The following is a 13,548-nucleotide window of genomic DNA, read 5'->3' as shown; positions in this document are numbered from 1 at the left end:
CCTCCACTCCTTCCTTCGTCACCCATCCCCTCATCTTCAAGAGTTGCACAGCACCCATGTACCCCCTTGTAAATCTTTCAAAGGGGGTCACCATCTTCACTTAGCTACCCTCAACTCTCGCTCTTCCATTAAACACACCTCTGACTTCTGTCGCCTCCTTGAAGAAATTGACCTTGACGTCCTCACCCTTACTGAGACTTGGTTCAAGGCCAGCTCTATGACTGCCTTTGACACTCCTTTTCATGATGTCTACAAGATGACATCCAACCCAGAACATCTCGATCTGGTGGTGGAGTGGCTCTGACCTTCCCTGAGTGGGTTCCTGCCACCATCATCCCCCCTCAATCCTACTCTTCCTTTGAAAGCCTAGTCTGCAGGCTGTTTATCTCTCCTTCTTTCTCTGTTACTCTTGCTACCATCTACAGACCCCCTGGTCCTTCATCCCTTTTCCTCTCGGAATGGGCTGACCTCTCCTCCTCCCTTCTTTCCTCCTTCCCCAAGCTCATCTTCCTTGGGGACTTCAATATTCATCTCGACTCTCCTGATGCGGCCACCTCTCTCTTCCCTGACCTCTGCAACTGTCTCTCCCTCACTATCCTTCCCTCTGGCCCTACGCACTCTGCAGGGCACACGATGGATATTCTCATCTCGACAGACATCCCTCTCTCCAATACCCTTACTACCCCTCTATCCTGTTCTGACCAATCTCTGTTCTCCTCCTTCCTTCACCTCTTCTATCCCCAGTCTCCTTTTCCCGCACTGCCAATCTCCTTCTTCGTCATGCGACCAATGAAGCATGTGTCAGTTGCTGCCTTTGCTTTCTCCTTCATTCCTCCCCGTCCCCTTCTTTCGATTCTCCCCTGACTCTGTCCTAACTAACCTCCATCTCTCTATCACTAACACCATGAACATCCTTGCCCCTGTCATGAGGATTCGCATGAAGCCTACCACCAAATTCAACTCTTAATATGACCCTGACTTGGCATGCTTTGAAATTAAAGTGCAAATCAGCAGAGCGGAAGTTGCCGACATCTAACTCATCCACTCTCAAACTGGCCTGCCACCTACTCCAAAGGTAATATTGACCCACCATCTGGTCCAAAAAAAGAGCTCATGTCCAAGCTTGCATCTCTGGAGCCACAAACAACACGGCTGAACTCTTTAAAATCTGCAAGGAACTCACCAATCCTACCACAGTCTCCTCTTTTCCTCTCCCCTCCCAGGCCTTATTCTCTGCATTGGACCCCACTTTTCCTCCAAAACTCTTGACATCCTGTCCTCTCTGTCATCTGCTCCCTCCCCTCACCCTCCTACTCATTTCACCTCCATGGACACCCCTGTCCTCCCCCTACTGTCCTCCCTGTCTCCCATTGCACCAGATGAGATCTCTAGAGTTGTCCACTCTATGAAAGTCTCCTCTAAACAGTGGCTTCCCTGCTCCTCCAGAACCATCAAGGACAACATTGACATTCTCGCCCCTACCTTGGCTGATCTCTGCAACCACTCTCTTTGCCACAGGCTCTTCCCCTCAACATCTCAATCACTCCCCTGTGCACCCTCTCCTAAAAAAGCTGTCTGCTGTCCCCTCTTGTCTGGCCAACTATCAAACAATATCTATCACCCCTTTCTCGGGCAAGCTCATGGAGAAGCTGGTCATGCCCCAACTGACCCGCACAGAAATGTATGGCTGCCTCCATGGCCACCAGTCTGGTGTCAGGGCAGCCAGAGCACTGAAACCGGTCTCCTGAATACCCGTGAAGACCTACTCTCCAATCCTGACTCAAACTCTCCATCTGTGCTGATCCTCCTTGATCTCTCCTCTGCCTTTTACACTGTCAGATAATCCATCCTCATAAATCGTCTCTGTGATACCCTAGGCATCACGGACAGGGCACTGGCATGGCTTACTTCTTTCCTCTCTAAAAGACCCTCCCAAGCTCAAGGGGTCCCTTTCTGTCCTCCACCCCACCTTCTACATGTGGTCTCCCTCAGGGCTCTATCCTATCACCATTGTTTTTTCAACATCTTCCTTGCCCCCTTGGCCAACCTGATCTCCACCTACTCTCCTCACTTCCAGTGTTACGGAAATGGCACACCATTCTCTTTCAGGCTGCCTTCCCTGAAACACTTGTGTACGAGCATGATTGAAATAAAATATCAATACCTCCTCCTCCTTCTCTTCCTGCCTTATACCTGACTGCGATTCAGGCATGGTGCTCTGCCAATTATCTCTGCCTCAATGCCAGCAAGATTGAGATCCTTCGCATTGTAAATTACACATCTGCCGTGGTTAGCACATCCGTCAACCACAATAAGCATGTGGGAGTTGCAGCTTTAACCCCCATATATATTGACAACATGGGGACCAGCTGTGGGTGGTGGCAATGGTGGTAGGGAGCTGCCCATCCTGACATGTCATGGGCGTGTCAGAAAATATTTAAGCCCGAGCACTTCTTTTTTAACAAATTAAGCTCTCATAAGGAAATCAGAAAAACAACTATATGCAGTAAGAAAGGATGTAAACTGGCTCTGTCAATAAATAATTCATGCCCATCACCTTACTGAATTTCCATTCACTTTAAAAGACAAGACCAAAGGTTGAGAAAAAATCGATAGACGATTTGTCGAAGAATGCTTTCCCTCTGTTTCAATCCTTCTTTAACTCACAGATGTAGGTGGTTACGATCAGTGATATTCCTTTTAACCAGGAAGGACCTGACAAAGAAGAGGGCCAGCAAAGAAGTTCATTTGTATATCAGCTTTTAACTATTCAGATTCAGCAAGCCCTGTTGATGAGACTTTGTCCCACTTCAGGGCGAAACACCATTCAAAGTGACAAACTTGGAATATGGAACATGCCGTATTGTATTTGTATTTGTATTTATTTGTTTATATAGCGCTTTACACCAAAGCATAAGTCATAGTGAATGGGGCAGCCTTAATTGTAATGATCATAGATAAATTGCATGTGGGCCATTTCTGGGAGGTAGGTCTTAAACGCATGCTCCTAAAAGAATATAGCAGAAAGTGCAAGCGCAGCTGTTATTCTTGTCAATGATGTTATAAAGGTTTCATGTGTTAATATCCCCGCAAAAATATTGCCATACAAGAATATCGCCATATTTTTGCGGCGATATTAAGCCATGGAATCTGTGAGGAAGACACTTCCGCAACCCCCCATAATTTTTTTAATGGAGCGGGGGACACCCCTGCAACCCCCAGTCCCATTACCCCCATGAATTATCCCCACTAATATCACCTATGGCCTTACTTCAGGATCATATATCAAGGATGTCAACGCCTGGCAAAATCACATTTCTTTCAATGATTTCTATCTGTTTGAGCAGGTTGGTTGCACCAGTTCAGCATTATTCCAACGGCACACTAGTTCAGTAGTCAGTGGAAATCTTTTACCCATTTTGCCTCTGATCTTTGTAGTTAATCATGTCAGAAATAGGCCATTCTTTGTTCTTAGTGGCATTCTGAGATCAGAACTGAAACATTAAGTGAATGTAAAATGAAGACAGTGACGCTCATGGGCTTTAGAGAAAAAGAAACAAATGCATTAAATAAATAAATAAATAAATAAATAAATAAATAAATAACATCATTGATTGTATACGGGTAAACAAGGACAAACGGGTGGAATAAGAAACCGGGCCATTGCAGAGAAAACAGTAGGGATGGGCCAGCCTTAAAGTGCAAGATTAGAACACGAGTTAGATCCCTTGGAGCAAAGGTTTGAATCAGCACAAGCCAGTCAAGCCTCCACAGAGATTGCTCACAAGACGAAGCCAAGTCGGTAAATGCGTGATTTGGCTAGAATTGCTTGACCCAATTCAAACCATAGCTCACTGTGGCTCCAATTGGGTTAAACACGTTTTGAAATCCATCCAGGTGGATTTTAGGAAAGGATGGGATGCATTCTCACATTTTTTTGGGCCCAAGTGATGAGATGCGTTTGCGTCTAACTCTAGCCAATAATGTATTTGCGTTATGCATGTTGTACAGTGCAGCTCTGTGAATGGTATTTTAGAGTTGTACAAGAGGTATACATTGCTCTCTCTCTCTCTCTCTCTCTCTGTCTCTCTCTCTATATACATATTTATCACTTTGCAGGGTGTAACTGCTGGCTGGGTATTAGTGTTCCTATCTTTATAAATTATGAGTCACTTTATTTTTTTGCAGAACAACGGAGCATGTCTACATCTACCTGTGTGCAACAATGTGGCACGAGACGTTTGATGAAATGTTAAAGATTATCACATCAATGTTCAGGTAAAAAAGTTGTAGACTCTGTTTAAACGACCTCTATACTAAGATACATTGACAATTAAATATATATATATTGGGGTAAAATGTATCAGTCTTATGAGGGTTTGTGATTGCACAGCACAGCTCTAGACGCGGACTGTAATGCCTTTATTGTAATCCCAACAACCAAAGCAAAAGGGCAGAAAAGATCTTAAAAACAACATGAACACATGGACAGCAGAGACGGTGTCATGGCCATCAAAGAAGGACACAGAGATCAGTGTGCAAGGCACAGGCGGCGTCCCTGATAGCAGGCAAACGGAGCAGCAACTTTAAACGTTTCCTGAAAGGCAGGCGGTGGCACCTAGCACTGGCCGCCTGTGCTGCCAGGAAGCACAGTGCCAGTATGTTTGCCAGGAGCTGATCATGGTCATACACATGCCGCCTGCCCAGTCTCTTCCATACCGCCTCGTTTAGTCCAGTGCCTATGCTGTCGTCAATATTCCGGAGTCTGTGATATGAGGTGACAGCAATGACATTATATGGAATTCAAGTTAATTCTGTAGTTGATGCCTGCTAATATCCTCTCCCCCCACCCCTCTCCCCTCCTGGAATACAGCGGAACTGCCAACTTTACAATATCGTTACAATATCGCCACATGCAGTTATTTCACGTATCGGTGCAGGCCTGACATTTTGGGTCATGTCCGGTCTTTAGAGAGACGACCCCACAGATAGTATTGATGAGCTTTGGTGAGAGAAACCTGCACACACACTGTGAGTCAGCTCGAGCTTTGCTTGCTTGCTAACTAACCCTTGCCAGGACAAAGCAAGGAGGACTCTTAAACGGTTATGTTAAAAAAAAACAGAGAATGTCAGCATAAGAACGATATACATCATATTTCTCTCTACTTTTAACATTTTTATTAGCTATAAAACTATCAACTAACAGCTTAAAAAAGAAAGCAGTGATCTTTGAACTGTTTCCAAATCTCCCCAAAAGGGACCTGTCCAAATTTCACTGATCACCTGTCCAAATATTCAGTGTCTCCCAAAACACTGTGGTTCACTTTTGGGGGTGTGAACAAGTACCCCTAACTCCCACACTGATCCCCATGTTCACACTCCGGAATACCCCAGGAAAGGGTTACTCCTTTTTCACTTCCCGGTGCAAGAGTCTGGGAAATGGAAAAACATGTTTACAATTCCCCACTGCATTATGGGGGCCTTTCAGGTCCCAGTAGGGAGGAGGGGCATGTTATAGGGTTCAGTGGGGTGGAAGTGGGCTCCATCTCAGGACACACATTTCTTACCCCTGGGCAATCTCAAAGCCTTCGTGAAAAATCTTCTGAAAAGTTCTAAACGTTTGTGGGAATGGAAACACCCATAATTCCAGTGGTTCGAGTTATGTTAGTTTATTGTTTGTTTGTTTATTTATTTGTAGTGCGCTTCAAACCCGGAGGTATCTGGGCGCATTACAAGGATAACGATAAGGGCTATACAAGTTCTTACGTGGATACATGAACATACCGTTTTCGTTATTGCTACACTAGGCAATATACAGTAAGGCAATCTAGGACTATAGAATTTCTTATGTGGATACATGAGAATACAGTTTACATTATTTACAGACTAGGCACTATACAGTTAGGCAGGCAATGGAGGAATATACAATTACTTTATTACAGGCAGTTTGGCAGTTTATGATGCACAGAGTTATTATACATGGTTCAAATTAAGGAGGGCTAGCAGTGTCTTGTATGGTATGTCATTGGAGATGAGCCAGATTTTGGTGTCTTTCCTGAATTTATAAAAGGACTGGTCAGCTCTTAAAGTTGTGGGTAGGGAGTTCCAGAGTTGAGCAGCCATAACTGGGAAGCTGCTACCTCTGGCTTTTTTGAGTTTATACCTAGGAACTTTTAGGCATCCAGAGTTGGAGGTCCTAGTGGGTCGGGCAGGGTTATTTTTGGTGAATATTTCAGTTAGTTATTGAGGGGCTGAGTTGTTGAGGCATTTATAGGTCAGGGATGCTGTTTTGAGTTGTATTCTCTCCTTGATGGAGAGCCAGATGATGTAACGTCTAGTTGCAGAGATATGTTGTCTTCCAGATATGCCCAAGGCAGTTTTGAGTGCATTGTTCTGCAAGACCTGGAGTTTATTGATAATGTGTTTACCAGCACCTAGGTACAATGCATTGCAGTACTCGATTTTAGACAGTACAAGAGCTCTGGCCAGTGTCGTGCAACTTTTTGTGGAAAGAAAGTGTTTGCATGCGTGGATGAGCTTGCAGGTGTATGCTCTTGCCGAGGCTGTTGCACTGACCTGTTTGCGCATATTCAAAGAGGAGTCTAGGTAGAAACCCAATGTTTTTACCTCTTTGGCCACCTTGATATCGTTACTATCGATGTTGAAGGAAAGGTATTGATTGCTGCATTTTTTTTTTATTGATGGGTGTGGCTAAGAGGAGCAGCTCAGTCTTCTCATCATTCAAGCACAGACCATGTGTGGCCATCGAGGCCTGAATGATGAGGTACATTCTGCTTATAAGAGCTAAATCTTTGTTGTAATCGCCTGTCAGGTGTATGAGGATCTGGGTGCCATCTGCATATTTCGTGTAGGTGACACCCAGACGATCCAGATCACCAAACAAAGGTTTTGTGAACACATTGTACATGGTAGGCGATACACAAGATCCTTGTGGTACTCCACAGGATATGGGAATGGGATCGGCTGCTGCCGACTCTGAAAAGACTCTCATGGATCTATTGTTTATGAAGGATTGGATCCATGACGTTGCTTCTGTTGAGAAAAGAGCCGCTGTAGAGAGTTGCTTACACAGATCCTTGTGTTTAATCAGATCAAAAGTGGCAGACAAATCCAGCAGAAGCAAGAGGGCTGATTTCCCATTAGCTTTCAAATCCTCAATCTGGATCTTCAGGTCAACCAGGGCTGTTTCTGTGCCGTGTTGGGGCCTGAAGCCAAATTGACGGAGTCCAAGTAGCTTGTTAGTTTCTAGATATGTTTGTATCTGATTGTAGGCTGCTTTATCAATGATCTTTAGTAGAAAAGGGAATGTCGTAATGGGTCTTATGTTAGTGGGGATGCTAGGGTCCAGTGACATTTTTTTAAAAAGTGGAAGTACCCAAGAGTTCTTCAAGTGGGTAGGGATGGTACATGTGCGGAAGGAGGCATTAATTAATGAGGTGATGAAGGGAGCGAGTTCACTGGCAGCTTCCTTTATGACGGTTATTGGGCAGGTATCGCCTTGGCAATTCGAGGGTTTGAGGGAGGCTATAACGTATTGCACTTCTTGGGAATATACTGAGGTGAATTTGAAGTGCTGAGGCGGTTTAGGGAGAGTGGGGCTATGTTTCCAAGTATTTGCCTGAGGCGACAGGTTGTAATTTCTATTAGTTAAGGCATCTTGAATTTTGGTGCACCAGTTTTTGTCCTTGATACATTTATCTGTTGGGGGTGTGGGAGATTCGAGTTCACTTAAAATAGTAAAGAGTTCTCTGGTACTAGAAGTAGCTTTATCAATCCTATCGTTATAGGTGTCACGTTTTGCTGAAATAATTGCTTTTTTATAGTTAGCAGAGATTTTTAGAAGGGTATCTTTGTTGGCTATGGAGGGGTTATTTTTCCAGGTGGTTTCACTTTTCCTTTTTTCATTTCTTACATCTTTGAGTTTGGAAGTGAACCAGGTGTTCAGGTGTGCTATAGGTTTGCTTTTACACATTTCTAGAGGTGCAATAGGGTCTAGGGCTGTGGTGATAGTTTTGTTGTAGAGATCAACTAATTCTGCTGGATCGGAGGAAGCAGGTAAAGGTTTTAGTAGAGGTTGGAGAAAAGGCATAAGTTTATCCACTGTAATGTTTTTCTTATTCCTGGTCGGGATAGGTGGGGCAATGAGGTTCTCTCTAATAGGAAGTATGCAATCTTGCAGATTAAATGTCACTAGGAAGTGGTCAGTCTAAGATTGCGGTTCGGTAGAGGTTATATTATTTACATAGTTAAGGTCCGCTACCCAGTCTAAGATTCTTCCTTTTTCATGTGTGGGTAGGCGGGCTCTCTGAGTTAGGCCTAATTCATCCAGGGAATTAGCCAGAGTCAATGCAAATTGGTCTGTAGGGTCGTTGAAACCTAGGTTAAAGTCACCTAGTATGAGGATTTGCAATCAGGGCTTCGTGTTAGTGGAGAGCAAGGTGATCATTTCTTCTTCAAAGGAGCCTGTGGGTCGATGGGGTCTATAGATAAGATGCATTGTTATAGTGCTTGTGCAAGGGGGACAGGGGGAGTTTCACCGTCATTAGTTCACTTGACTTGGTAGGGGCGTGTGGGACAATTCTGAGTCCCAATGTTGCTTTTGTAATAAAGGCAATACCACCACCTCTAGAAGTTTCTCTAGCCGATCTGAGGATTGTATAGTTGTCCAGGGTAGCAATGCGAATGGAAGGACCTGCTGCTGCATGTATCCAGGTCTCTGTAATTGCTAGGAAGTCAAATTGTTTTTCTATAATGAAGCCAGCGATGTCATCTTCATGTGCTATCAGGGATCTGGCATTGATAAATGCCCCATATTTATTTTATTTATTTATTTGAATTTATATAGTGTCCAGCGGCCCAGGGGCATCATGACACTGTTACAGAATACTTGCTTAGTGCAGATTTACTATCAGATTGACAGTGCAAACAGTATGGACACCCTTGGGAGGTTGCATGTTCAGTGGTTACAGAGGAACATACCAACCTGGGACAATGTTACCAGTTACAGAGACGTGACATGGTTAGTTGAACAATTTGGTTTTTAGCATTTTGCTGGAGGCTGTATAAGACTTTTCATTTCTTAGTTCAGTGGGGAGGGCATTCCAGTTTTTGGGTGCTATGTGTTGAAAGCTGGAGCCTCCTGCTTTGGACCTTTTGAAAGAGGGGACATAGATCCGGTTAGTGAGATGTGCTCTCGTGGGTCTGGATGAAGAGCTGGGGGGGATCCTTTTGGAGAAATATGGGGCGGGGAGCGCGAGTGAGAGGCATTTGTGTGTAATGGCCATGGTTTTAAAGAAAATGTGTTCTTTTACGGGTAACCAGTGTGTGTCTTTCCTTGCCTAGGAGGTGTGTTCCCTTTTAGGTTTAGGGATACTCAGTGCTGCGCTAAGGGCATTGTTTTGCGTAACTTGTTGAAGTTTTTGGCAGAGGTGCCTAGGAAGAGGGCATTGCAATAATCAAGCTTGCTGCTGACTGTGGCTCTGGCAATTTATAGGAAGTTACTGGTTGATAGGGATGGTTTGACCACGTTGATGACTTTCGTGGTGAGGGCAGCGGAGGAGGCTATGGCACTGACCTGGCATGCCATAGACAGGGAAGCATCGAGGTATACTCCTAGAGTTTTTACTGCTGATGAGGCATTGATGGTGGTGTTGTCGATGTTGAATAAGCTATAAAGCGGGGAGAGTTTGTTAAGTGTTTCTTTGGTGCCTACCACTAGGATCTCAGTTTTATCTCTGTTAAGGCAAAGGCTGTTGGCTACCATCCATGTTTGAATGGCTGTATAGATTTTGGTTAGGGCCGCGGAGCCTTGTTCATAGATGCCGGTTAGTGGGAGTAATACTTATGTGTTGTCGGCATAGTTTGTGTAGGTTATGTCACGACGATCCAAGTCATCGAAGAGAGGGAGGGTGAAGATGTTATACAAGGTGAGTGCAGTACATAAACCTTGAGGGACACCACAGTGTATGGTGGTTGGTGTGGCACAGGCAGAGTCTGGGAAGACTCTCATGTGTCTTCCTTTGAGGAAGGACGCAATCCATGCTGTGGCTTGCAGGGAGAAGTGGGCTGCATTTTTTAGTTGTTTGCCGAGAATATCATGGTTGACGAGATCGAAGGCAGCTGACAAATCTAGCAGGAGGAGAAGTGCTGGTTTGCCTTTGTCCATAATGTAACCAAGTTGCATTTTGAGATCGAGTAGGGCAGATTCTGTCCTATAGCCTGGGCAGAAACCAGATTGCCTTTTTCCTAGGATCTTGTTTTCCTCCAGAAATTGCTGGATGGCAATAGGGCTAATACTATGGGCGGGTAAGTCAGGTGTGGTCGATACCAATCTAGTTCTCTTGGGGGCTTTGTTGATTTTAGATGTGACTTTTTTTAGACTGTGTTGGGGGCTGTTTATAGGTGGGGCGGCAAGAGGTATTTTGTACAATTTACCCAGTCTGGCGCCAAGCTTGGCGTTTCTTTCTGTAGTTGGGCTTGGGAGATTCGGGATAGGTGAGGTGAGGAGGGGTTCTGGAATGGTCTCAGGTTTACTAGGCAAAGTCTCTTGTATGATGCTGAATGACATGTTATAGTTGTTGGTGTCAAGGTCCGGAACATGCAGCACCGGAATAATGCCATAACCTGGCATCTACCTTGGTGCTTGAGTCAACAGTGCATACGTTGGCAAAGAACTACCAGACCCAGCGGGCTTTGCGGTACATTGATACATGCAGCCCCGCCTACGAGCATCCCAAGCCTCGATCCGGAAAGGCTTCCTACTTAGGCCACGCCCCCCTTACTTCGCTGCTCCTAAACCGTCTTTCGCGGTGCTAGCATTTGTATTCCTGTTCTATTGTTTTCCTCTTTGATTGGATTCCCTGGTGTTACTGACCCACGCTCTTTCTTTTTTACCCTGATTTTTGGATTACATCTTGGTACCTCGACTTCATCGCCTACTTGGTATTTGAATCCGGACTGCTACTGTTGTGCATTTTCGCGTGCCTTTTGTTTATGTCTGGTTGCCTAGTCCCACTCCTTCTACAACATTTGGTAACTTTGTTCCCCACGCTTGTCCTGTAACTCATCAGTTCCCCAACATTCTCTGGACTCCGGAATTCCCGCAATTCATTTTGAACGCCTGGCAGCATTTCCTTTATGTACGTACGGCTGTTTCACTGGTATCCCCGCCTTGGATATTCTGCTTGTGCTTCAAGGTCTCATCTGGAATAAAGGACACAGAAAAGTAAGGACGCTTTGCTGAATTATCAACGCATCAGTTGGGGGCGTTTGTTTCTAGGGGTTGTAGTGAAGCACTGATAGGTCGGATGATGTGTGCTGGCTTCAGTGGCGGTAGGAATGGAGTGGGCTTGATCCTGCCAGTGAGAGTTAGGGGGTGGGAGAACATGGATAGGCTTGATGAAGCATTCGGTATTGGAGTGTTTGGACATGGTGAAGGGTCTTCTCTTCTAGGCATTGGGATATGCGTGCTGACGCTTGCCAAGAGAGATCTGGGCTGGATGGTCATAGCACTTATAATGGAGACAAGAGTATGAAGGCTAATCAGAGGTGAGGCAATGCAATATCTGGTAGAGGCATACATATTTACAAGGTCAAGGTGAGCGGGTGCAGATTATGCAGTTATGCCCTACCTAGTTGTCCACCGCTAGTAGCAGCTGACCTATGTGAGCTTTATCGTACTATTATGCCCCTAAGTGTGTTTGCCTATGTGCTGTTACTGCTCATGAAGGAGAAATAGCCAAACATATCACATGAATGAAAATAAATGTTGTGCATTGGCTTTCTCAGGTTGCCAATTGAAAATGGATGGAGACACCCCACTATGGTGAAGAAAGACTTTCTGGGTTGCTTTTGCGCCTCAACCCTTCAGTCTCAAGACTTCCCTGCTATGGCACTCTCTTATCACAAGGAGTATCTTCGCATGACAACTGACCTTCTTCCAAATCACTGCGGAACTGATTCCAAAGTGGAACGCATCCACAACCTCCAACACAGTCCAGAGGACCACCTCTAATGTTTAGCCGGTAGCAATCATGTCCTCCTTTCCATACACTACAGTCTTAGAGGGGTATATTTTGGGTTCAAATGATGTTTGTGTTAATCAGAAGAAAGTCTGTTGGATAAGCAGGCATCATGCAAAGATAGTTTTCCACTTCAAATGTTTACAACACGCTGAGAATTCAAAGATCACCATATAGCTTTCAAAATATACAATGAGAAAATACACAGAAGAAATGTAATACACATATATCATCAGTCACACCATTCCCCTGGCAACATTTACCTAGGTTACAATTGATCCTGAACTCAATATAATGAAATTTAGCTTTACCCGCTGCTTGCTTGTAAAGCATTCAGATCAGCTTGATTGACCACCCGATCTCCCATCTCACTCTCCCTTAACCACTGCATTATTATTATTATTATTATTATTATTATTATTATTATTATTATTATTATAATAATTAGTGTTATTATTATATTTATTGAGCACAAACCTAGCTTCGGGAAGCAAGGTTCATAGCATAGAGCCAAGTCTGGATGTCAGAGTGTTGAGTGTTATTGGCAGGGGTGGACTGGGAACCAAAAGAGGCCCTGGAAATAATTTTCGAAGTGGCCCCATATTAAAAATGTTCAGCATGCCCAACCCTTTTAGTACGAGAACATTTGGAAATAAAATAAGTTACTACACAAAAGAGGCCCAGTGTGCAGGGGCCTACCCGGAAATCGCCAGAGTTCCTTATAGGCCAGTCCACACCTGGCTACTTTTACCTTAAGGGCCTTGCACAAGTACAAGTGAAAATGCACAAGGGTACACAAAGCAATATGAGGTATGTGAACCGCGGGACTTGACTTGCAACGTCACGGGACATGAAATGTGTTAGGCCAAAGAGGCTCACTGTAGGGTTAGTTGCAGGCGGTTGAAAGGCTGCGGGTTCAAGGCTTCCAGTGACTGTTAGGTCAGGCTCAGCCAGAGATCCCAGGACAAGGAAAAGGAGGCTCAATTTCAGATCCAACAGCGCAGGAGGACCAGGAGGACCCCGAAGGAGCAGCAGACAGGAGTGGCTGTTGGTGACCAGAACATGGCCGGCATGCCCATGGAAGCAGCATGATCAGACTTTGGGATCCAGCAGGCCCTTCCTTGTTGTGGGAGACAGCAGCAGCAGCAGGTTTGGTAAGGTACCAGCAGAGCATTGAGTATGCAAGTGATGTTTTCAGCTTTGAGGGCGCAAGGAGCCTGTGGAAATCTGCATGATTTCCATTTTCAGTCAGGTACAGGACAAATGCAGACCGGTTGACGGCTCCAACCTTCAAATAGCAATGGATGCAGAGAATGGCTTCGGACTGGTTGGTCGCACCAGTTCAAAGGAGGAAAGTCCCAGGTTCAGGTCTTCCCAGGTAATTTTAAGACTTGAGAGCTGAAACACAGCGTTTGGCTTGGCCAGTGCTGGTTGCAGCAGCACTCCTCCTGCGGCTCTCTGGCGGTCCTTTGGTGTCAGATGCTTGGATCTTGTGGTCAGCCTTTCC

At 45.0% G+C, this 13,548-nt stretch overlaps 1 protein-coding gene across 1 annotated transcript in view; it reads left to right on the top strand.

Moving 5' to 3' along the window:
• LOC138467576 (chitin synthase chs-2-like) overlaps positions 1-13,548 on the top strand; it is a 282,914-nt gene that overhangs the window by 59,232 nt on the left and 210,134 nt on the right. Inside the window, exon 5 of the mRNA XM_069607709.1 lies at positions 4,189-4,278. Within this exon, the coding sequence (XP_069463810.1) occupies positions 4,189-4,278 (90 nt within the window). The remainder of the gene's footprint in view (positions 1-4,188; positions 4,279-13,548) is intronic.

Source organism: Ambystoma mexicanum, chromosome 4q, assembly GCF_040938575.1.
Source record: "Ambystoma mexicanum isolate Mex_15411 chromosome 4q, UKY_AmexF1_1, whole genome shotgun sequence".
Taxonomy (NCBI): Eukaryota; Metazoa; Chordata; class Amphibia; order Caudata; family Ambystomatidae; genus Ambystoma; species Ambystoma mexicanum.
Note: the sequence above shows the minus strand (reverse complement) of the source record. Positions and strands in the feature narration are given on the sequence as shown.